A 25,859-nucleotide genomic window follows, 5' to 3' on the forward strand; every position below is an offset into this window, starting at 1 on the left:
TTAGCCCCAATGAATTATGTGTGATGTTAGTAAAGGAGGCGTGGCCTGTTTTCCTAATACAGTTCTAAATGATAATTTAATGCAGTATTGGCTGCTTTAAATGCTTCCTCTGAACAACAGATTCCTCACACAGTTGTTAAAATGGTTTTTAAAAAATATTTATTAAATCAAGGATCTAAGTACATCACTGTTTTACTGTGTATATACACAAACTTATGGCGATTCTCCTGTAGACTTTATATACAACTTATTTATATACAATCACAACAGCACACTCATGCTGATGTAAAACTCATGGCTCACCAGTAGAAAATAGACATGTTCCGATATTAACCTTTCATACGGTTTTGTCTACCATGTCTCCCCCACTCTATAGCACTGTATGACATGAGAAGAAAAATCCACTTTCTAAGAAAGTGAAAAATCCAAAGAAGAAGAAAAATCCACTTTCTAGACAGCCTGCATAGATTAATGAACATCTGATTATTGGCACACGCCTACTGGAAATGCATTATACCAAACACGTTTAATTCTCATTGCGATCTGGATGGTCTTTCTTCCGTCCATTTGCTCACAGCACGTCAGTTGTGTTCATCTACTCGCATATTTTTAGCACCATAGATAATTCAGCACCTATAAAAGTTTTTTATTCAAACAAAAAATTCCTGTGTGCACAACCACTCAATGGTTAAAAAAACAGTGTTTAATAAATAATTTGAGAAGCATAATACACTTAACACATGACACAGAGATGTGTAGAAGCTCCTGAGGGTTGGTGCTCCTTATTCTGGTGTGAGAAAAACCGAAGAAGATCATCCTGGGAAATACGCTGATAGAGCTGTGGGTTTTGCACTGGCCATGTTCGAGGAGGGTTTAGCAATTTCTGCAAACAGATACAGAGCAGGTTAAGTGTTTATTGTTTGCTGATTCTCTTAAAAAGCAGTGTTATGTTTTTGTCTGATATTTTCTTCACCTTTGTTCAGGTGCATGCTGGGTACCAGGCCACGTAGAGGGATGCTCTCATCTCGTCTCTCAAAGTATTTTGAGTCCAACCCGAGTGGTTCCCCGCTATCAGACATGGAAAACAGCATTAACGCATGTGCAGTCTGGTTACGCGGTTTTGGTCAGAATGTTACTGCTTTCAAACTATAAAGAGTATTAAGAGGACTATCTGGTGTTAAATGACAACAAAACAGCAACAGCCTGGTGTGAGAATCGTTTTCTGAACCTCTCACAAAGCTAAACACTGGATTTGTTGAATGCTGTGAATAATTGTGGATTATGAATAAGAACGTATTGTTACACACCACGAGCTGACTAGATCAGGTCTAGGATTACCCTTTCTAAAAATCTGCTCCCAATTAAGGTTTTTTTTTTTTGCTACTAAAGATGGCACAATCTGTTTTTCTTTTCTGATACCAATATCAGCTAATATCCATAACCCATCCATGATTTTTTTTTCTTTTTAAAATCTTTAAAATGCTTTTTCGAATTTTTCACTTGGAAAAATAAATAAATCACTAAGTAGTGGAGGCAGTGTGTTTTCAGGTCTGTCTGTGTGAGATTCTAATTAGTGCGATATCTCAAGAACGAGTGGTTGAATGCTTCTAGGATTTATAAGGAATTATCACTGTAACCAGCACATGAACTATCAAATTTTGGAACTGAGCCAAACAGACTCAAGGTCATGTGGTGTGTTGAGATCAGGATCTTTCAACACAGAGTTCAGCTTGTTTCTATTTGGAAACAGGAACAGATCGAATTCATCCTTTTTTTGTCTGATATCCAAGCCGCTGTCAGAGCGATACCTATCCTGGGTATCGGATCAGTGCCATCTCTAGTCACTACAAAATCTTACTATATGTACAGGGTTGTAAGAAAAAAAAAAAAAACATCAATGAAAACACACACAGAAAACAACCTGGTATGCTGGACCAAACTAAATCACATTTGAGGTATTAAAAGGGATATAGGCGTGCTGTATGCTCAGCCAATCACGTTACCTGCGTAGTTTATATTCATCATGCCACAGAGGTCCCCCATCCTTACGTCACTTAATAAATCCAAGATAACGTAAACCAAATTCCATGCAGGCTAACAACTGCTTCTAAGAACTGGATAAATTTAGCCAGATTGTGTTATCTGAGATAACTATATCGAGTGACGTACCTACCAACGCGTGAAACCGAGATCAGTGATATTAGCTTATTAGCTAGTGCGAACGGTACGAAGACCTGGAGAGGATATTAAGAGTGTTTTTATCCAATATAGATGTACACACAATTGAGTCAGGTTTATGTTGCATAAACCACTCCTGTGCAGGTTTGAGCTTATGGAATTACAGCTATGAAGTACGGACCAATCCAGAATTATGTTGAGTCATTGATCCCAGGTTTAGATTCTGGTTAATCGTGTTTAACTCCACATGGGTAAGTGATGAAGAAAAAGCAGGGGGTTTTTCGGTAGTGAACATGTGAGAAACTAACAGATGACTCACTTCTCCTTATTGGAGGATGACTGTGGTGCTGTTGGGTTTCCAGTTCCTTCTACTGGAGACATGCTGGCTTTGGCACTCATTGGGTTAAACTGGACCTGTGAGTGAGTACCGAACACAAATACATCAGTTTATAATCACAGCACTGAAGGTGTTGATTAATTAATTACATGTTTATTCTAATGTGCTTGTTCTAATACATTATTGTTACTATAGTAACAGAGGGACTTGTCAGGCAGATGCTCCTCATAAACAGATTAAAAAGACCTGTGTAATCGTTGACTTGGTGAATCAATGACATGGGGAGGCGTTTACACTGTTTTCTCTGGAACACGACAAGCTGTTTTTGTCATTAACTTAAAAAGAGGGAGTGAGGAAATGTCTGTTTACACCTGCAGACCTCTTGTATGCTATAGCAGGTATAAAACAGTCATTCCCTCACCAGTCTCTCTCTTTTCAGGATCTAGCTTGTCTCGCAGATGTTTCACAGCAGTAAATGTAACTATAAAAGGATTCAAAATGTATGAAAGTCATTCTTTAATAAATTGAAAATTGTAATCACTTTGAAATTACTGTGATTTAAGAGGGATAAAACACTTCAGGATGTTATAGGAAAATAATCTTTATAAACTTCATACCACCCTGTGACTGATTATTTTTCAATAAAAGCGTGACATGGAATGTTTATTTATTTCATGGTGAACTACTGACTAAGTGCATGCAAACTACAAAGAAAGTGCATGCCAATCGTTGGTGGATGAAAGAAAGATTGTGAAAATAGATAAAAGGATGGAAGAGAAAAAAGGAGCCTGCCTTTGGTCCTGGGTTGGGATTGTGTAAAGTGAGGACGGAACGCAGCCCGGCGCTCACACACGACAGAGGGAACGAGTGCTTGGAGTTTAACGTGGAGGTCACAGGATATGGCTGACCCAGAGAGGAGAAAGTCTTACTATCAAGCTAGAGAAAGAAGAAAAGGATATCAGGTAGCACACACACAAATCTAATAAAGTCACAGCCACATGTGACTTTATTCATGATAAACTGATTAATGAGATGAACAGAAATCAGACAGTGTGTGTGTGTGTGTGTGTGTGTGTGTGTGTGTGTGTGTGTGTGTTAGTGTTACCATGTTGTGAGAAGCAGGTGCATGTCTCAGTCCAGCACCAGGCTGTGGTGTCTCAAACACACCAACAGTGTCCTGCTTTCTGGACAGCTGGTTTTCATTCAGCTGCTTATTCAGCCACGTTATCACTGCAGGTCAAGAGAAAAAAAAAAAACACTTGATAGTTAGTTCAACAGGTCAAATGTTACGAAGCACGTGATGGTACACATTGACGCTTCACACCACAATTAGTGAACCTATTTGAATCAGTCAATCTTGCGTGCGTTTCAAGCACTGATTGATTTAATTCTAGCGAGTCAAATTCAAAATAAAAGGCCAATAACCTCTAATAACCTATAAATGCGATTCATACATTCATTCTGCTTGAATGAAAGTGTTTGCAAAAGGTCAATTATTTTCTTGATGTACACAATAAATATTTTAAATATATGTTCTGTATCAATCCTGCTTTCAATTCTCAGAGGTGCTGGGAGTCGATCCCAAAGAGTTGATCAGGCACTGAAAACTAAAGATTTGAAGTCGACTACATACTGAAAGCTATTTGCATCCCGCAAACACTGAAACGAATTGAATTTAGCATCCAAGTGTTTCATTTAGGAACATATTGCAAAGTTGTGTAGTAGTGTTAGCTGACTGAAATGCTGGGGGAAATATTTAAGTAATTCATTGATTTATTGAAAAAAAATCGTTAGATTAATTGACTACAAAAAATAATTATCACTAATAACGCAAAGAGAAAAACCATCATGCACACGGATGCATACCATTTTCGTTAGTTTTCAGCACCTCTCTGCTCTCGTCCAGTTTTTTAACTGTGGCCTCCAACTGCTCCTTTAACTTCGATACCTGTAAGAACAGGGAGACTAAAGCAATCAGACTTGTAGTTGCAAAATCAAACGTGCTAATGAAATCCCACAATGCACTGCAATAGGTGATTCGAGCAAATAAAGAAATCACAGATATGACAAAACAATTTTTGTTTTGAACATTCTGGCTTTGTGAAACACCTCAAACATGTCAAATTAAATTGTTCCAATTAATGCCATATTTTTTCCACATCAAGTAGTGGACAAAAGTAAAAAAGCCGGGCGAGTGTCCTCCAAGTGCGGTGATTCCATCATTTTTGCCAGGGCTTGTATAAAACGTTAAACATACATTGGTAGAGTTTTAATTCACGGGAATGATGTCGAAACATTTGCCATTCACTGAAAATCAAGTAAAGACAAAAGCACTGGCGAAAATATTACTAACTTGATATGGGGGGAGGGGAGGGATTTCCATAGGGTCAGTTAATATTGACGAGTTCAAAACACCTGCGCAACCTTTGGCTCATCTGCTGTTTTTATTTTCATGATAAATTTCTGAGTGATAATTCTTAGCAGCGTACTCCGGCGTTAGGATGCAGGCCTCCTGCACAAAATACGGAAAGTCTGTTCCATCTTCCCTAAAGAACAAATTCAGATTATTGATAGAAAATTGTTCACCTCTTCCTCTTTGAGCCTCAGTCTGTGCTGTGTGTCCTGCAGCTCCCTCTGCTCCCTCTGCAGTCTTTCCGTCGTCTCCTGCAGCACTTTCTCCTGAGACACAGTCACCGTGTTCTTCACCTTAATCTTCCCCACGAGAGCCTTCAGATCGCCCTGCAGCTTTTTAATGATGCCATTTGCCTGAAGCACACACCCATGGCTCAGGTCAGTACTTCAAGCATTTCCATTAATATTAATATCAAGTTGAACAATCAGCTTCTCAGATTTACTAATAAATCAAACTGATCATTCCAACCGGACTAATTCAGAAACCTGGAGAGGGCATTAAAAGATTTATTTCAAAATCAGCTATTAACTGCTCAACTAAATGGTTCTGATAAAGGATAAAAGAATAACTGCAATATTGGAGGGTGTATTTACCATACAATCCAAACCTGATACACAGCCAATTCACACAGACGTACATATCTTTACTCAGACCCATAACATTTATGTATTAGTATGTTTATGAATAAATATCTGCTCAATTAATATACTTGGACAATTTGTCAAATCCAACCACACTAAAGTTATATGTAACTACCATTAATAAATTGAGATACCATCACTTGCTGATCAATTAAATCCTGCAGAAAATAAGCCTGGTATCACTTTATAAATCTCTGACAAACCTTTATGAGCTCCTCAGATAAAGATTTCACTGTTGACTCCAACTTCCCAATCTGTAGCTGTTTACTCTCAACAGTTTCATCAATGGAGGTCTAACCAGGACAAAAAAGAAAGTAGTGAATATATATTATACCACAGCACTTATGATGTCTTCACTCTGACTGTACAGAAAGTGTTGATTAATTTTCTATAAATAGCAGCTCTGACAATAGTGCAGGTGTATATTAATGCGCTCGTTCTAATACATTATGTACGGCAGACGTTCCACATAAACTGATTCAAAAATGTGTTGATACGGTCAAGAATTTTTGTGGGGAGAAATGTGTTTATTTAACATTTATGGAAGAAGTCTCAAGTGCCAGCTTCAGAACAGTCAGACATTTCAGAACAGAAGATTTTATGCTTTGTGGTTTCTCAGTAGCATATTTTTTTTGTTGTGTTTTTTTTTTTGCTTTTCATTAACTTTATAAAAAAAAAAAAAAAAAAAAAAAAAAAAAAAAAAAAAAAAGAGGCTGATGAAGGAAAGACTGTTTATAGCTGCTATAACGCAAGTGAGAACTTTTTTGAAGACATTGCACAGCTTTGTGATGGTAACATTAACTCTGCTTCATCACACTGTTGATAATTCTACTTAACAGCATGACACTCAGTAATTTTTATTCCGTACTCAAACTTTTATATTTATAGTACCTTATATGGAATAAGATCCCAAAATGATGTGAAGGAATTCCAACGATCGTGAAATAAAATATGATATACCATTATGTACAATAATTTTTGGTCATTTTCATAAAAAGGTGCCAATCATTTTTGAGGGCTCTATATGCATTGTCGCGACGGACCGACAGCCGGCGCGCATAATAAGAAAGTCGCTCCTTCCCCGACTGCCGCGCCGGCACGAAGCGGACAGCCTCGTGCCAAACACACCATCAGCCGGAAGGACCGTCACGGTGGTGAAGGAGAACGGCTAAGAGACAGACTCTGTGCGCGCTCTTCAGCAGCATAGAGGCACTCCAACCTTTAGCACGACAGTATCCTCTCGCTAATCTCTTTCTCTCTCTCTCTCCTTCTCGCCCCGAAGGTGCGAGTGCGGACGAGACCGCCGGGTGGTGAGATCGCGTTCGACGGTGGATGACGGCACGGGAAACCCACACACACACCTCTCGGGAACCCCGACACGCCCTCGAGGACGTCACAAGGCCAGCCACACCCCCCCACAAAACCCCTCACACTCACCACCTCACTACAGACAGTTCCCACACAGACAAATAAAACCCCCGTTTTGACTGAAACCTGTCTCTTGTGGGTCTGTGCTCCGTCCTTCCCCGGGCTAATTCCCCTACACTGGTGGAGGATGCAGGCATAGAGTACAGACTCACCTACAACAACAACAACAACAACAGCCCAAACAAACAAACAAAAAAAAAAAAAAAAAAAGAGAGAGAGAAAAAAACAACAACAAAAAAAAACCATGGACCCCGCACTGAAACACCTGCTGGAGACTAGCATCCAGCAGCAAGCAGTGACACAGCAGCTTGCCGAAAGCCTTCAGGTCGCAACCCAGACGCTGATTGACCTGAGGACTGAGACCCCCGCCGCCTCCATACCCCTCCCCGACCCGGGGCGCGAGATCCGCCGCCTGCTTCCCCCCCTCGCCCCCGAAGAAGATCTTGAGGCGTACTTCGAGGCCTTCGAGGGTATTGCCCGCCGGGAGGGATGGGACCGTGACGACTGGCCTCGCGCCCTCGGCCCACTGCTCACGGGAGAGGCACGCACGGCCTACTACGCCCTCGAGCCGGAGGAGGCTGCCGATTACGCGGCGATGAAGGAGGGAGTCCTGGCATGCTGTGGGCGAACCCCCTACCAGGCAGCAACATTTCCATCGCTGGGCTTATCGACCGGGGGCCCGACCACGCGGACAGTTGAACACCCTCGTTCGGATAACCAAAAAGTGGCTCCGGCCGGACCGGCATACCGCCGCGGAGGTGGCGGAAAAAGTGGCCACAGACCGTTTCCTGAGGGCATTACCCCGCACAGAACGCCAGGCGGTAGGGGCGCAAGCACCGACAACGCCCCAGGAGCTCCTAACCGCCCTTGAGCAAACCATGGCCACCCTTGAGCTCGGCCAAGGTGAGCAGCGGCTCCCCGACATGCCCTTTGGTGCCCCCGGCCCAACCGCCAACCCCGTCCCAGCACCTGGAGGACTCGCTGGAGATCGCCCGTTCGTGTAACCCCCCGTGGACGAGCCCATGCCTACAGAGCCGGAGATGGAACCTGCCTGGCCGCTTCCGAAGCCATGGTTAGCGGGCTGCACCCTCCATTTACAACAGCCGCCGGAGGGCCCCACCCTGACGGTGTGGGTCGAGGGGAGCCCGGTAACCGCCCTGCTGGACACCGGGAGCACGTTGACCCTCGCCCGGCCCTCCGTTCTACCCAAAGGACGTTTGGGGAGGGGAAGTTTGGACGGGAGCAGAAGGAGGACGACCGCCTGAAGCACTGCTGGGCCTAGGTGCGAGTGATAGAGGGAGTCGACCAGAGCCCTGACCTGAGACTCCCTACCTCGTACTTTCTCGTCCGGAGCGGTCTCCTCTATCAGCGGGCCTGCCACCGCGGGGAGCAGGTGGACCTACTGGTGGTACCCAAACCAAAGACTCAAACAGTAATGCATCTGGCTCATACCCATCCCCTGGGCAGCCACCTGGGGCCACGAAACACCCTGGAGAAGCTGAGGGATCGCTTTGTGTGGCCCGGGATGGACGCGGAGGTCCGGGCCTTCTGCCAGCAATGCCCGCAGTGCCAGCGCACTGCCCCATGGAGGCCCCCGCCAGCACCCCTTATCCCTCTGCCCATTATCAGCGTCCCGTTCGAGCGAGTGGGCATGGACCTCGTGGGCCCCCTTCCCAAGTCTGCCTGGGGCCATGAGTACATCCTGGTCATTGTTGACTACGGCACCCGGTACCCCGAGGCGGTGCCGCTGCGCAAAGCCACCTCCCAGAACATCGCCAGGGAGCTGGTACTCCTGTTCAGTCGGGAGGGGATCCCAAAGGACGTGCTGACCGACCAAGGTACGCCTTTTGTGTCTAAACTAATGTCCGATCTGTGTCGACTGTTACAGGTGAAGCACCTTAAGACGTCGGTCTACCACCCGCAAACCGACGGGCTGGTCAAGCGGTTCAACCAGACGCTCAAACGGATGCTGCGCCGGGTGGTGGACGAGGAGGGGAGGAATTGGGACCTCCTCCTCCCTTACGTGCTTTTCACCGTCCGAGAGTGCCCCCAGGCGTCCACGGGCTTCACCCCCTTCGAGCTCCTGTTCGGACGGCGCCCGCAGGGACTGTTGGACGTGGCCCGCGAAGCCTGGGAGGAGCAACCGTACCCCTTCCGCTCAGTTGTCGAATATGTGCAGGAGATGCAAGCGAAGATCGACCGGGTAGCTCCAATAGTCCGGGAGCACATGCGCGCCGCGCAGGAGGAGCAGCGAAGGGTATACAACCGCCCAGCGCAGCCCCGAGAATTCCAGCCGGGGGATCGAGTCCTCCTGTTAGTACCCAGCAGTGCCTGTAAGTTCCTGGCCCGGTAGCAAGGCCCGTATACAGTCCTCGAGCGCCGGGGCCCTGTCAACTACCGTCTGCAACAGCCCGGTAAGCGCACGGAGGAGAAGCTCTACCACGTGAACCTTCTAAAGTAGTGGGTGGAACCGGCCCTGGTAGTGTCGGCGTACGCGGCCCGGGACACAGACCATGGCAAGCGTACCTTGGTCGGTTTGGGGGAGGACCTTACCCCCACCCAGAGACAGGAGCTCACTGAGTTGGTAGACCAATTCTCTGATGTGTTTTCGGCTTCCCCAGGGATGACACAGCTGGTCCACCACGAGATCAAAACTCCTCCCGGCGTAGTGTTGAGACAAAGGCCCTACCGTGTTCCAGAGGCCCGGCGCAAAGCCATCGAGGAAGAAATTGGCCGAATGCTGCGGGATCGCATCATAGAGTAGTCCAGCAGCCCCTGGTCCAGCCCCATTGTCGTCGTGCCGAAGCCGGACGGGAGCATGCGGCTTTGCAACGACTTCCGGAAGCTGAACCAGGTATCGGAGTTCGACAGCTATCCCCTACCCCGAGTGGACGACCTCGTGGAGCGACTGGGGAGGGCCCGGTTCATATCTACCTTGGACCTGACCAAAGGTTACTGGCAAGTTGCGCTAGCGCCGGACGCAAGACCCAAGACGGCCTTTGGCACGGCCACCGGCCACTGGCAGTACCGGGTTCTCCCCTTTGGGCTACACAGGGCACCCGCAACGTTCCAGAGGTTGATGGACATCCTCCGGCGGCCCCACCGCATGTTTGCAGCTGCCTACCTGGACGACGTAGTCATCCACTCCTCCACATGGGCAGACCACCTGTTTCATCTAGGGGAGGTCCTGAAGGCGCTCCGGGAGACCGGCCTGACAGCCAACCCCAAGAAATGCCACCTAGGGCTGACTGAGGCCCAGTACCTGGGATACCGCATTGGCCGGGGGATGCTGAAGCCACAAACAAAGAAAATCGAGGCCGTAAAGGACTGCCCTCGACCCAAGAAACAGGTACGTGCCTTCTTGGGGTTGGCGGGGTACTACCGGAGGTTCGTGCCTAACTTCTCTGCTGTAGCTTCCCCCCTCTCAGATCTCACAAAGAAGGGCCAGCCAGACCGGGTTAGGTGGTCAGCCGACGCAGAGAGGGCCTTCCAAGCCCTGAAATGTGCCCCCACCAGCGCGCCGGTACTACACAACCCGGACTTTACCCTCCCATTCACGGTACACACCGATGCGTCCGAGACCGGGCTTGGCACAGTCCTCTCGCAAACCTTCGACGGAGAAGAACACCCGGTCCTCTATATCAGCCAGAAGTTGTCCCTCGCTGAGAGGAAATACGCAGCCGTCGAGCGAGAGGCCCTGGCAATAAAATGGGCCATCGAGGAGCTGCGGTACTACCTGGCTGGCCACGCCCCCCTACAGTGGATGGCCAAGGCCAAAGACACAAACGCCCGGGTAACCCGCTGGTTCCTCGCCTTACAGGACTTCTCGTATCAGGTCCAGCACCGGGCGGGGGCCCAACATGGTAATGCAGATGGGCTCTCGCGGCGAGACGCACTCTGGGCCCACCACCGAGCGGCAGTAGGCTCGGAGCTGCGGGGGGGGGGTTTACTGTCGCGACAGACCGACAACCGGCGCGCATAATAAGAAAGTCCCCGACTGCCGCACCGGCACGAAACGGACAGCCTCGTGCCAAACACACCATCAGCCGGAAGGACCGTCACGGTGGGGCGGGACCGTCGATGCTACACCGGCCGGCGATTGGAGAGTCCGTCGGGGAAATTCCACCACTCAGGCGACGGCGGAAGAGGATAAAGGGACGCTCTTCCGCCCGTGCGAGGAGAACGGCTAAGAGACAGACTCTGTACGTGCTCTTCAGCAGCATAGAGGCACTCCAACCTTTAGCACGACGGTATCCTCTCGCTAATCTCTCTCTCTCTCTCTCTCTCTCCTTCTCACCCCGAAGGTGTGAGTGCGGACGAGACCGCCGGGTAGTGAGATCGCGTTCGACGGTGGATGACGGCACGGGAAACCCACACACACCTCTTGGGAACCCCAACACGCCCTCGAGGACGTCACAACGCCAGCCACACCCCCCCCACAAAACCCCTCACACTCACACACACTCACCTCCTCACTACAGACAGCTCCCACACAGACAAATAAAACCCCCGTTTTAACTGAAACCTGTCTCTTGTGGGTCTGTGCTCCGCCCTTCCCCGGGCTAATTCCCCTACAGCATCTACAAAATATTATAGATATTGTATTAAATGTTAAAAACAAAGACAAAAAATATCACGTTACCTTTTGCTGCTGCGTGGCCTCGAGCACCTCTTTGGTTCGGAGTACGAGCTGATCTTTGTCTTTAATCTCCTGCTCAAACACGGCTACTCGAGTCTGCAGCTGATTAACTAGTCGCTCTTTTTCATGACATTCTGTATCGAGGGTGCTGTTTTCCCTCCGGAGAGACGCCACCTGCTGCTTTGCCCTCTGAGACTCCTGCAGAGAAAACAATACAAAAAACATGATTAGACAATGCAGAGCAGCTCCAGCACTCTACAGAGATTTATACAAAGAATAAAAACACTCATAGCACTTTTCCACCAGGGCTGGAGCCGGAGCCCAATCTCAAACCGGCTGCGCTTTTCCACACAAAAACCCCTGAACCTGAAATGGTGCCCAATTCCTGGACCTGAACTGGCCCTGAAACCTTGCTGGTCTCGAACTAGGGCACCTGATGTTTGTAGGTGGAGCTTTTTCACTACAGACCGCAGTTTGAAAGGCACCATTTTAAAAAGCTTTATTCAGAGTTGCGGTAAACATTAACAACTAGAGATTAAACATAACGGTTCAACAGTGGTCGGCAGAAGAGACCAACGCTCTCCTTGCCATCCGGTCGACGAGAGAAATTCAAGACAAAAAGTAGCATCAGAAAAAAGCGTATATGAGGAGATAGCAGAGGAAATGGCCACCTTAGGATTTAGCCGTTCCACTGATCAAGTGGTCAACCAATTAAAAAAAAAACTTAATAAGGAATACAGGGGCCAAAAAAAAAAGAGATGAACATTGTTGATGACGTAGTGGGTTCAGCTCGCTTGTCAGTGTAAACGAGGGCGGGTTCGAGTGAGTGCCACCCTCTGGCCGAGCACCGGCTCCAGCTCCTCCACCAGCCCTGGTGTCATACTGTTACAGAAAAATAAATCAAGGACGGTGTGGTGTGACATAGTGGAGTTACTGTTACCACCCTGAAGTTGATTATTTTCCTATAACAGTACATTCTGAAGTGTTTAATTTTGCTTATACCAAAGCAATTTGCTGACTATTACAATTTTTCTTTAGTTAAAAAAAAAAATTATTTAAAGAATGACATCATTTTTAACCAATTATAGTTACATTTATGTTGTGGAACATCCACGAAACAAGTTAGTTCCTGTTCTCACTTACTAGCAGCTATAAACAACCATTTGCTCACCAGTTAATACTACAAAAAAAACACAACTTTTCATGCTACTGAGAAACTGCAAAGCGTAAACTCCACCCCACGTCAGACAATTAAAGTTACAGCTTTAACTCTGACTGTTACAGAGCTAACACTGCAGACTCCTTCCATGAATGTTAAACACATTTGTCCTGACAGAAAACTTCACTATATCAACTATTATACATAGTTTTTAATAGGTTTATGTGGAGCATCTGTCTGTGAACAAGCCGTTACTTTACAAGTCCCTGTGAATGAGCCATTACTATAGAAACGATAACGTATTAGAATGAAAGCATTAATATAAACCTGTGATTTGCAGATGCATTATTGTCAGAGCTGCTGATAAAGCACATTAATCACCTTCAACAGCACTATGGTATGAAATAAAATCTAAACATAAATAAACCTCACCTCCTCGAGGCCGAGCAGTTTGGCCTTCAGGTCTCGGATAGTGGAGTCGCTTTTGTACTTTTTCTCTGTGAGCTCCCTGTTGGAGGTCTCCAGTTCAGAGAGTCGGGTTTGAAGCTGCTGAGTGCTGCGCTGATGAGTCGCCTCCAGCTCGCGCCTCAGTTGTTCATTCTGCTGCTGTAGCCTGGTCTGGATCTGTACATGTACAAATACACTGAGGTTATAGGTGTATTAAAATATGGCCCACCAGTGACACTACTAAGAACAGGACGTCTCTCTAAAAATGATGAGAAAATCAGGAGAAAACTGGTCAGGGAGACTGCAAAGAGGCCTACTGCAGCAGTACTGGTTGCTCCAAACATATGATAATCTCCCAAATTCTTTATATTTTTGGGCTATGGGTAGGGTGGCAAGATGGAGCACCTTTTTTTAACCAAAAAACAAATAATAAAAAAAAACATCCAATCTCCCAAACCCTTGTGGAATAATGTGTTAGGTCTGAGACCAAAGTTTAACTTTTTGGCCATAATACTAAAAGACGTTTGGCATTTAAAAAAAAATATTTAATAATTAATTAAAACATAACTAAAAGAACACCATCCCTACAGTGAAGCATGGTGGCGGCAGCATCATACTTTGGTGCTGTTTGTCTTCAGTTGGAACTGGGGCTTTAATCAGGATGGATGGAATAAATAATAGGTCCAAATATTAGTCAATTTTGGTGCAAGACCTTAAAGCTTCTGCTAAAACACATAAGATAAAGAGGAACTTCACCTTTCAGCATGACAACGAGCCAAAGCAAACCTCCAAATCAACAAAGGAATGACTTCACCAAAACAAGATCAAGGTTTTGGAATAGCCCAGTCAGAGTCCAGACCTAAATCCAATCAAAGATCTGTGAGGTGACCTAAAGAGGGCTGTGCACAGGAGATGCCAAACCAATCTGACAGAGCTAGAATGCTTCTGCAAGGAAGAATGGCAAAATATTGCTATGTCAAGATATGCCAACTGACTGACTCTTACCCAAAAAGACTGAATTCTGTGATAAAATCTTAAGGTGCTTAAACTAAGTATTAGTTAGGGGTGTGCACACTTCTACAACCAGGTTATCATACTTTTTTCCCCTGTAAAATTTTTCTTATTGTTTTTCACTTTAATTAATAGTTTAGTCTCACAATAAAGGTGTGAAAGGTTCCGACATGATTTATCTTGGTTTCATTTTTTTTTTTACATCGCAACAACCTGTCATTTTTACAGAGGTGTGTAGACTTTTTTACATCCACTGTATATCGGTTTGTCCATCTCTCCCACGCTACTACCTGCACTCCCACACATCTTTAACACATCCCTCTCCACCGGCACATTCCCTACCTCATTTAAGCAGGCCAGGGTTACCCCACTGCTTAAAAAAACATCAACACTTAACCCTGCTGCAGTTGACAACTACAGACCTGTCTCCCTCCTTCCTTTTCTGTCCAAAACCCTTGAAAGAGCTGTTTTCAATCAACACTCCACTTTTCTCACACAGAACAACCTCCTGGGCCAAAGCATCACCAGAACGGCTCTGTGCTGGGTGGAATCCCATCTCTTAGACAGAGCCTTCAAGGTATTGTGGTGGGGAGGGGTTTCTGAAACTCTGCAACTCACAATTGCGGTTCCCCAGGAATCAGTTCTGGGTCCACTGCACTTTACTATTTATACTACGTCTCTGCGGCTCATAGCTTCTCATATCACTGCTATGCTGATGACACCCAGCTCTATTTGTATTTCCAGCCTGATGATCGATCCGTCTCAGCACGCATCTCTGCCTGCCTGTCTGACATCTCAAACTGGATGAGGGAACTTCACCTTAAGCTCAACTTTGTGAAAACTGAGCTTCTCGTCATCCATACCTGCCCCTCAAATCAACCACAACCTCACCGTACAGCTCGGCTCAAACACACACAAGCCAACCAGGACAGCCAGAAACCTTGGGGTGACTTTCGATGACAACTTGACCTTTACAGACCACATTCAACAGCTGCATGATCCTGTAGGTTCATTATGCACAACATCAGGAGAATCAGACCCTATCTCACCGAACAGGCTACATAGCTACTAGTCCAGGCTCGTTACCTCAAAACTGGACTACTGAAACGCACTACTCCCGGGCCTCCCACCCAGCTCCATCAAACCCCTTCAGATGATTCAGAATGCAGCAGCACACCGTGTTTTCAACCAGCCCAAAAGAACCCATGTCACACACCCCTTAGAGCTGCACGATTATGGCCAAAATGATAATCACGATTATTTATCACAATTATTCATTGATTTTAGGGACAACATATTTTTATGCACATTTAAATAAACAGACAACTGCTTTCACCTCCATGTTGTGCTACATTCCTGCTAATCAAATTAGACTGGTCCTTAAAGTACATCATCTTGTAGAAGCAAAATATAAATAAAATTGTACCCAAAATATAGGATAAGTAAAAATAAAAATGCCATCAACCAAACGAAAAATATAACAATATACAACCAAATATAAACTATTCAGGCGTCTGCAGAAAAGGCAAAAACAGTGTTTACAGGAGGAGAGACGCAGACAAATCACCCAATAGAGCGGCGCATGCCATTTTGTACCGGAACCCGGAAGTTATCATCACACTGGTTCCCTTGACAAAAATCCTATAGGCTTTTGGATTCTCGCAAAAAAATAAAAATGTAACATTTTTCCTAAGACAAGCTTTGTTTATAATTTTTACCTCCAGAGCTTTTTCACGCTCTGCTGTGAGGTCTTGCGTATGTCTGCTGGACAAAGTCGTCGTTTGTGATGTCCATTCAGAGCGCAGTTTGTCCAGCTCCCGGCTCTTCTCAGACAACGTCTAAAAGAACACCAAAGGTCTGTTTAGAAAGTTGAATCATAGTGATACTTCTGTCTTTCTCTCTTTTGTTTTTTTAATTCCTAGCTATATAGCCAGTTGTACCTGCTGTGCATAGTTTAGCTGCCTAGTCAGATCCTCTTCGGTCTTCTTTAGTTTTTGTTGGAGTTGCTCCTTTTCCTCCTGAGAAAAACAACATTTACTCATTAACCTTCCATTTCCTCAGAGTTTACAGTGGTGTAGCTCAACTGAAGAACAGACACCAACATTATGGAATTTAGGACTGTTTTAAAAAAAAAAAAAAAAAAAAAAAAAAAAAAAAAAAAAAAAAAAGAAGACTAAAATACAATATATCATCAAATACAATATATCATCACATCAAATGACAAAATAGTGAAGGTGTTCTATGTCTTCAACTGGGGTTTTTTTTTTTTTTTAAACAAACATTGATATTAACACTAAGCCCTGGACAATATGATGCAATATCAATACAGCGATAAATTGTGTCACAATACCCTTTTCTTCACAATATCTTTTATAACATCTTTATTGGTTCTTTAATATGTTACAAACTTTCCAAATACATTTTGAATCTTTAAAATTGTCACATTTTTACAGTTTTGTGGGCGTGGCTAAACGTAAATCAGCTGTGTTGCGAACCTGCTTGGATATTTATTGCTGATTTGCGTTTATCAACATAAAGACATGGCATGTTTAGCTTTCTTTGTGTCTCTCTTCCTCTAATACGTGTTGAAGATTTCTCAGAAGAGAGCCAGCTCCGATGCAGGGAGTGACAGAGTGGGAGAATGGGAATTACACCATCACATTTGAAGAATATAAACGAGAGAATGTCTGCATACAACACTTAGCTTTGTCCTAGATTCATACTTTGTAGACTGTTTGTTTAATGCTATTTTTTTTTAACTTTGTAGCATACACTACTATATGCCAGCCCTTGTACAGCCCTGCCTCCTTATGCTAGTTTCGTAAAATTGTGTATACAATTTTACACTCTGTACATACAGGATAATAGTGCCCTTTAGAGGTACATCTAAAAAAAAAACAAAAAAAACTGAATATCGTGGAAAAGTTCACCCCCCCCATAATTTATTTAAAAAAGTGGAACTTTAATATATTCTAGATTCAAGCCCATTTCATATTTCAAGACTTTTTTTTGTTTTAATTTTGATTACGGCTTACAGCTCATGGAAATAAAAAATCCAGTATCTCAAAATATAAGAATAAAGAATTTATAATACAGAAATGTCGACCTGAGAAGAGCACTGATCTGCTAATAAACACCTGCAAAGGTTTCCTGAGGCTTTAATCTCGGTGAAGATGAAAGGACTTTATGGAGATGCTGATTTCCATTTCCAGCAGGACCTGCCCACAGTGCCAAGACTTCTAGTAACTACCAATGGTATTACTGTGCTTGATTGGCCAGTCAACTCGCCTGACCTGAACCCCATAGAGAATCTGAGAGACACCAGACCTAACAATAAAGACGAGCTGAAGACCACTATCAAAGCAACCTGGGCTTCCAGAACACCTCAGTAGTGCCACAGGCTGATTGCCTCCATGCCACGCCGCATTCATGCAGTAATTCATGCAAAAGGATTAAAGCCCCGACCAAGTATCAAGTACATAAATTAACATACTTTTCAGAAGTTCGACATTTCTGTATTATAAATTCTTTATTTTAATATTTTGATACTGGATTTTTTATTTCCATGAGCTGTAAGCCGTAATCATCAAGATTTTAACAAAAAAGGCTTGCATTTTCACTTTATGTGTAATGGATGTGGAATATATGAAACTTCCACTTTTTGAATGAAATTATGGGGGGCGGGGGTGACCTTTTCCACGATATTCTAATTTTTTGAGATGCACCTGTATATATGCCTGGACACTGTATGGGGTGCCATTTCTTTTAGCGATTATGTTTTTGTTTTGATGAGGAGAGAGGGAAGATCTTTTTTCCTTTTGTTTTATTAGGGACAATGAAAATACTTTAAAACATTTTCAGTTGTTTATTATTTTGCCATTACTCACTCTGATGCTAATTCTCCAGCAGCTTATATTCCTTTATTCTTTAATACAGGGACATCTAAATAACAACTCTGGTGTCTGTTCTCTTCCAACTTATTTTACATCCTTCGCTTCATACTGGCACAACAAACTTGGTGTTCACTTGGTTTTTTTCCCAATAGTAATACATTTTTATTACAAGAATTATAAATAAATATTTGCCTACATGTGGGACAACAGTTCAGGACACAATGAAAGAAGATATTAACGCTTCTCCTCATCTCCTGTACCTTCATCGCTGCCAAACAGGTAGCCAGATATTTCTTTATTTCCACATCTGAGCCAGGGAGCAGTTTGAGAGACAGGTGTGTGAGGTGCTTGAAGGCGTTGGTCTCCACGATGTTCAGATTAGCGATGCCGTGGTTTAGTGCAGACGACGGGGAGGAAAGCTGCAGTAGGAACCTACAAGAAAAAAAAAACAATACAGTTCTTACTAATCTTTTGCCTAAGGTAGAAACTGGAGTATGTGTATATACACACAGGGTTTTATGGCAACCACCAGGCGTTTGGAAGAAAAAACACTGCTGCTTGTTTGTTTTAGTTATGATGTAGTAGCAGTGTACTCAAATGCTAAAATGTGGAGGTCCTACGCAAAATACATAAAGCTTGGCTGATCTGCACTCTGCATTATCATGTGCAGGTGGCTTTAACACCATACAGAATCGAGGCATCATTTTGAGAAACGTTCAGTCACCTCGGATTTTCTTTGCTCTGCTCGGAGATGCACTGCTCCAACAAGTCTATGAACTTCTGAGGGAAAGCGGTGAAGTCTATCAGGAGACCCTGCTGGACTTTTAGGCTGTTTCAATTATAAAAAGAAAAGCAGGTCTATTTGAAATATTCTCATCACACAGAGTCAATACAAAAGTTGTACAGCTGCAATTTTCTGACTATTCTTCTACAAATTCACACAGCCTTAAAGCCAAAACAGTGCAAAAACATTTTCTGAACAAAATCAGCGTACCTTTGAAAATCCTCCTCTGATATGACGAGATTATACAGGAAGTAGAGATCAGCATCATCAGTCAGCCTCACAACCAAATCCTAGAAAATAAAAATACAATATTTTTTTTTTAAGCCAAGATTTTTAGATTAACTTCAAGAGAAAGGAAAGGGTTTTTTAGCTGCTATAACACAAGTGAGAACAGAAACTAACTTGTTTCATAGGATTTTCAATTTTCATAGGAAAATTGCTGTGGTATAAGCTGAATAAAACACTTCAGGATGTTGTGTTACAAGAAAAGAGTCAACTTTAGTGTGGTAAAAATAATTCTGCTTCATCGCACCACCATGTGAGTGATTAATTTTCTATAACAGCATGACATCGAGTGTTTTATTGCTTACATACAATAGACATGATCCGAACATTGTGTAATTTGATTTAGAAACACTTACCCGTCTGTGGATGGGGTTTGAAACGAGCTGTAGTTCAATACTGACTCTGATAACTGCTCGCCTACAGGAAATAATACAAATGATTAACAACACAAATGCCAGAGATTCATAAAGAACAAAAAGCGGACAGAAATTCCAGATGGCTGCACACTACAAGCAGTAAATCCTACTGATCTTACGACAGTTTCCTTTTACAACTTCCATAGAAATAAATTGTATAATTTACTTTTTAGAACTGATTTTTAAAAAACATTTATGCACTTTAATTATAAATAATAATAATAATAATAATAATATACTTATATATATATATATATATTTTTTTTAATACCTTGATTACAATTTAAACATAAATATACATCCTTTTATTTTATATGTTTCCCCCAAGGTTAAATTCTACATTATTCTATACTGAATAATATAGCACCAGAAATCTTATTTACTAAACTGCAATGTTATCCATGCCTATGTCTTTCCATAGATGACGTAATGATTTGTATTTCCGGAATTTTGTTGGTTTAATAACGTCATGTTGACCATATTTAGCGATTTCTGAAATGTAAAATAACTCATTTATTCAATTATAATTGGTCTCAAATATACTCACTATAACATTGTGTCATATTTATGAAAAATTATGCATCAGACATGTGAATTAAATGTTACGTTAAACATTAAATAAGTATTATATTTTAGCTAAATATTAAAAATGTTGTGTTAATATGAAAATAGTTAAAGACTTTATTTGCATATGTAACGGTTTTTAAAACACTTGTGGTACAAAAAAATGAAGTCATCGTTTAAAAGGTGTGGCCTTAAAATAATAAACATTTAATACTCTTTATTTTAATCCAGACCGCCCGCGAACAGCTGCGCTAATTGTTTAGCTCGTTGTTAGCGAGAGTTAGCATTAGCATAAACATGGCATTGGCATCAGCATCAACATCAACATGGCAGTAGCATTAGCATTAGCATGAACATGGCAGCAAGAAAAAAATTTGTTTACCTGTCATCGCAGTCTTTACACTTCACGTGCACTTGCAACGTCTTGTTAAAAAGCAACTCCGTCATTTCTGTTTTGCATCAAAAAATAAAAAAACAATAAAATATTTACCAACGTGTTTCTGGTTCAACTTTAAGCAACAGATTTTAAGCAGCAACGGCAGATTTCGAGTTTGGCGCTTCGCCTCCCGCTAATGGCCGCTAAAGCCGGAAATGATGATACCGTCAACATGAACATGGAAGTGTTCCAATCCGCTTTCTATTGTCCTAGAGTACTTCTCTCGGCTAATTCCTATTATAAAGCAGAGTACGCGATTTGAGCCACATATTCTGACTAGTGTTATACTGAAATATTGGTATTATATGTGTGGGGAAAATGTTGGATGGACGTTGCGACGTGGGAAAAATATGTTATCGGTACTTTTTAAATTAACCAGGCTATCCTGACTAGTAGCTATACATGCTATATGAATATAATTAAGCAAAAACAGAACAGTGAGGTTGTAGTGAGGCAGCTTTGTGAACTGACGGCTAAAAGGCTAAGTTAATTAATTATATATATATTACACACATGCATACTCAGGTATAGCCAGTGTTCTAAAATGTACTAGATAGTACCTAGTGCACTAGGTAACCTAACTCCAGTATAATTGAAACATAAACTAGAGTTCTGTGTACGAATCTATAAGAACTCGAGAATAAAAAAAACGAAGTCGTTTATCTACACATACAGGCGATAGTATTTCATAATTCATTAACTGTTTTTTTAAGTAATAATAAATACATAAATAAAATCCCAGGAGAAGGGGTTAGACTAACCAAATTGTGATTGGTGGAACGTCAGGGGTCAAAGGTGACGCACATAGAGGCGGCGCAGGAAGAAGTTTGAACATGGCGGTGAGTAGCATGTTCGCTTTCTGTTTTTGTTTAAGTTGCGTTTAACTGTGTAAACACTCTGCATTTATAAACCAAGACTGTGGTAAAGGAAAAAAAATACATATGTTTAATCTAAAATTTTAAATTTAATGTTACGCTAATTGTTTTGTAAATTTAACGACGTTAAGCCAATATAGTATGTTAGCCAACTAGCTAACAATGTATTGTGTGTAACTGTAATGTTATTTTTTTAACCACGTTTTTGTACTGTGCTTCTTCCTAGAACATGAATTGGTTTGGTATTTAAATACTTGTAAGTTTTGAGAATGTTAAGTGAAAATGCTGTATTAAAAAAAAAAAAAAAATTAAGGTCCACTTAATAAGCCAACCAGTCACGATTTTTAATCGATGCACGATAAGTATAAGGGGTTTTATTATTATTTGTGACGTTTCTTACAAATTTATGATATTATTATTATTATTATTATTATTATTATTAATAATATAATTATTATTATTAAGTTCTCAGGGCTCTGAGCGTGGGCGGCTGGTATAAATGTGCCAGCAGGGCTTTTAAAGATAAGAAGAAATTGGTATAGGGTTTATGTTTGGGCTCCACATCAGATTATTTGCTGTTATATATCTTAAAGTGGATTGTTTTGGACTCTTATGGAACTGACCTCAGCTTTACCACTGGCTGGGGCTGATTTCTTTCTAACACAGGCTGTAGGTTCATCAGTGACAGTTGTGTCATGCTTGGTGTTATTGATGCAGCAGCGACTTCATTTCACACTTCACAGAGCACAGATTGCAGTCATTAATTCATGAACTATGTCCAGATTGCTGTCATGTCGTGTTGACTGTCAGTACTGTGACAGCTACACTACGATTACATCACATAGTATTGTATGTCAGTATCTTTTTTGAGTAAGAGAAAATAAGTGGCACTGAGTTATGACTATTGTATCAATGTGACCCTAAGATTACGATAACATTTTGTTGATTTGATGAGACTTCTGCTTCGGTGCTGTTACAGGATAAAGAGAAGAAGAAGAAGGAGAGTATATTTGACTTGTCAAAATACATCGACAAAACCATCAGAGTTAAATTCCAAGGTGGACGTGAAGGTACATGACTAATGTTAGCTATTACATCTTCTTTCATTTTTATCATGATTTCTTATGTGAATAACAAGTCCAAATGTTATTTATTAATTTATGATCAGCATTTCATTTATTGCACATATGCACAAGACTATTTGTGGCCAGTTTTCCTAAAACCTAAACAGCTTAAAGGGACCAGTGTGACAAGTGTTACACACTCAGTTTCCAGTTGTTTTACTGCTTAATAGCAAACCTTTTAATTCAAATCCTCTCCCGCTGCACAGCTAGTGGCGTCCTGAAAGGGTTCGATCCTCTGCTGAACCTGGTGCTAGACGGTACAATTGAGTACATGCGTGGTAAGTATTTATGAGCATCCAGGCTCTCGGATAACGTTCCTCTATTAGCTTAAAGAAATATATTGGTAAAATCAAATTTTACATTTCTAGTAAACAAAGCCAGCAAGACAAAGTTGTGTTTTTTTTTTTTGTTTGTTTGTTTGTTTTTAAACTGAAAACTATGGTGGCCTGTAAGTTCGCAATATATTAACAAACCATAAACCCAAAAGGAAATTCAGAAACGCATCAACAATTTCTCTAAACAGAAAGAGTGGTCCTTAATGAAAATCACATGCTCATATTGCTGACACAAGGGAATAAATTTCACCTTGTCGGTCTGTTACAGTCCCTCCAGGATTTTGCGATTGCAGAAATTAATGCAAAATCAAGGGGAAACTGCAATATTTGGAGGAGCTTGCGATTGTCCGCCAAGACACGTAATGTGACGTAATCACAACAAGCATTCAGCCAAAGCTCTCTTCAGTTGACCTGCATCGAACGAGCACAGCTAAATGGCCTCATTTACCAACTAATTCACTGCGAAAGACCATGCAAAACACGTTCATGCTATTGCAATTTTTCCAATTCAAGTGATTTTCCACAAAAAAAACACAAACTCTGCAAGTTGCCTCACAAATTTTGGGGGGGAAAAAGCTGCAGCAAAATCAAGCAATTTTTGGTCACAACAATAACAAAAAAACTCTGAAATCTTGTACTGACTATTTGGCTAGCTTCATGAAATCAATGGGGTTTGTTGTTTTTTGTTTTGTTGTTGAGTTTTTGGTTTTGATAATGTGTTCAGTGCTTACGGGCCACCGCAGAAAAGTCATCCGCTACAAATGACTTCTCCATAAACTTATATTAGCGGTTGTAGGGCAGGTTTTTGGGATAATATAAAATATAATGTATAATATTGTTCATGTACAATATCACTCATTGTGGAAACCGACTTTGAACTGCATTCATAGAATAATTTAGAAAGATTTTTACCTCTTCATGGAGTGTTTTAGAAAGATTAGAGAGAGGGAAAAAAACAATAAAACAAATTAGTTAGCATCATTAGGGCTCAATATGGGTGTGTGTGTGTTTTCCACCCGTGCAGACCCAGATGATCAGTATAAACTGACTGAGGACACCAGGCAACTCGGCCTTGTCGTGTGTCGAGGGACGGCTGTTGTCCTCATCTGTCCTCAAGACGGCATGGAGGCCATTCCCAACCCCTTCATACAGCAGCAGGACGGCTAACGCACTCACCCCCTCTGTCTCTAACACACACACACGGAGAGATTGTGTCTGTTTTCTACAAGAAGTTTCGGTTGAGCAAATGTTTATGTTGCGTCCAAATTTGTGGATGTCGGATGCCATCAGGTGTAACGTGGTTTTTTTCCCCCCTGGTTGTAACTTTGCTCAGGAGATCTTTTTAGTTTGTTTTCTAGATATGGGTTTGAATTAAACTGTATGGAGTCACGTGATCTCGTTATGTATGACTGCACATTGTGCTAACTTTATTTTTACTCATTATTTTAATATTATAATTAAATTGGACGTTCGTAAGATTTCTGGAGTTCGTGCTTTCTCATTTTGCCCACCATCTTTTTGCCAGATGAAATAAAACTACTATAAGTGTTTTGCAAGAACATAACCAGGTGTAATCATGGCACCTTCATGTTATTTCACATGTTCACACATTACACAGATCTCACACATGAAATGGGTGTGATTTTCTTCATGCACGTGGGGGTAGACAGTGTGTATCGAATTAAGAGGCGTGTTCCAAATATTTGGAGAATAAAATCCAACCTCTTTTATGATACTCAGTAATGCAGCAGTTTGAGACGCAGCCTGTCATTTAGCTGGTTAAAAGAAGTCTTAAGCTCTTAAAAGCTTTGCAAAAAAATAGGCATTAAAATAACTGAGGTATTAATAAAGTAAACTTTGAGCATTTGTTAAATCCACTCCACCCCTGTGTGTGTGTGTGTGTGTACATGCATGTATTTATCCCTTTGTGAGGACCAGAAAGGATTAAACGTCCTCGTAATGTTCGTGTAGTAAAGTGTCCTATTACAAAGAGGACTGTGTGATCAAGTGTCCTCACAATCACACAGTCCTCAATTGGGATGTAACTGAGTGTGAATACATTATTTTGGAATGAACTCAGAAGTGTCAGTGTTCGTATTTAATGTACCCTTAAAAAAAAAGAGGATATTTTAGGCCACTTGTGTATTATACTCAGAATGTTCCAAGTCCATTTTCCCCAGTTCTGCTCTAAACACATTCCAGTACATCGGCTCAGAAAAAGATAGATGTCCAGAGCAAGACCGTGTTTGTATGGCTAGTCTCTGAATTTGATACACATTATCAATATTTGCATGAATTATTTCTGCATGATGAGCTATCAAAAACAAATTTTGACAGGTCAGCTAATCTTGTTCATGTTTGGTTTATTGAAATCAATGGAATTACATTATAAATCTAAACTTACAAAGTTGTTGAAACATGTTTTTATGACCCAAAAGCTACAGATCTAAAATCAAGTTTCATCATGTAGAAAATACATCAAAGGGAATTCTGTTTGCTGCCAACTGTGCACTGCCTTATTATTGTAACATCAGAGTGAATCAGAGAACTCGGGCACAACAGATGTTGGTCAAATTCCCGAATTGGCATTCCAAGTTGAATGACTCTTCCGTTGGCTCTTCCATGCCAGGGGTCGGGATTTTCCAAGTTGTGAGTAAAATGGATTGCAGCGTCAATCTGAATATGGATATGTGGAGCAATAAACAGATACTGAGAGTTCGTGTTGCTGCATAACAGCTCCAGGTTCCCAGGTTTGACCCTGAGCTCGGGTTACTATCTGCATGGAGTTTTACATTTTCTCCCTGGATACAGTGATCAGGATACAGTGAGTGAGTGAGATATACTGTGCAGGGTGTCCAAAAAGTCTCCATACATAGTGGACTATGTTTGCCAGC

General features: G+C 42.2%; 2 protein-coding genes across 3 annotated transcripts; one reads left to right on the forward strand and one right to left on the reverse strand.

The window, feature by feature from the left end:
• Positions 1 to 142: 142 nt before the first annotated feature.
• sass6 (SAS-6 centriolar assembly protein) lies at positions 143 to 20,957 on the reverse strand. 2 transcript variants are annotated; one of them, XM_053634464.1, is made up of 17 exons: positions 20,578 to 20,953; positions 19,572 to 19,632; positions 19,141 to 19,220; positions 18,871 to 18,975; positions 18,407 to 18,578; positions 16,194 to 16,271; positions 15,972 to 16,091; positions 13,228 to 13,419; positions 11,640 to 11,834; positions 5,773 to 5,862; positions 5,102 to 5,281; positions 4,382 to 4,463; positions 3,621 to 3,745; positions 3,308 to 3,451; positions 2,498 to 2,592; positions 974 to 1,068; positions 143 to 883 (listed from the first exon to the last, which is right to left on the reverse strand). In XM_053634464.1, exons 1-17 carry the CDS (start codon positions 20,640 to 20,642, stop codon positions 813 to 815), a joined length of 1,950 nt encoding a protein of 649 aa, XP_053490439.1. In that variant the 5' UTR covers positions 20,643 to 20,953; the 3' UTR covers positions 143 to 812. The 2 variants fall into 2 exon arrangements, with proteins under 2 accessions (XP_053490439.1, XP_053490440.1); XM_053634465.1 differs by lacking the exon at positions 3,308 to 3,451 and having other exon boundaries at positions 20,578 to 20,957.
• On the forward strand, positions 20,915 to 24,443 carry lsm7 (LSM7 homolog, U6 small nuclear RNA and mRNA degradation associated). The gene is made up of 4 exons (XM_053634466.1): positions 20,915 to 21,470; positions 22,486 to 22,576; positions 22,837 to 22,908; positions 23,990 to 24,443. Exons 1-4 carry the CDS (start codon positions 21,465 to 21,467, stop codon positions 24,130 to 24,132), a joined length of 312 nt encoding a protein of 103 aa, XP_053490441.1. The 5' UTR covers positions 20,915 to 21,464; the 3' UTR covers positions 24,133 to 24,443.
• Positions 24,444 to 25,859: the final 1,416 nt, after the last annotated feature.

This window comes from Ictalurus furcatus, chromosome 10 (assembly GCF_023375685.1).
Source record: "Ictalurus furcatus strain D&B chromosome 10, Billie_1.0, whole genome shotgun sequence".
Lineage (NCBI taxonomy): Eukaryota > Metazoa > Chordata > Actinopteri > Siluriformes > Ictaluridae > Ictalurus > Ictalurus furcatus.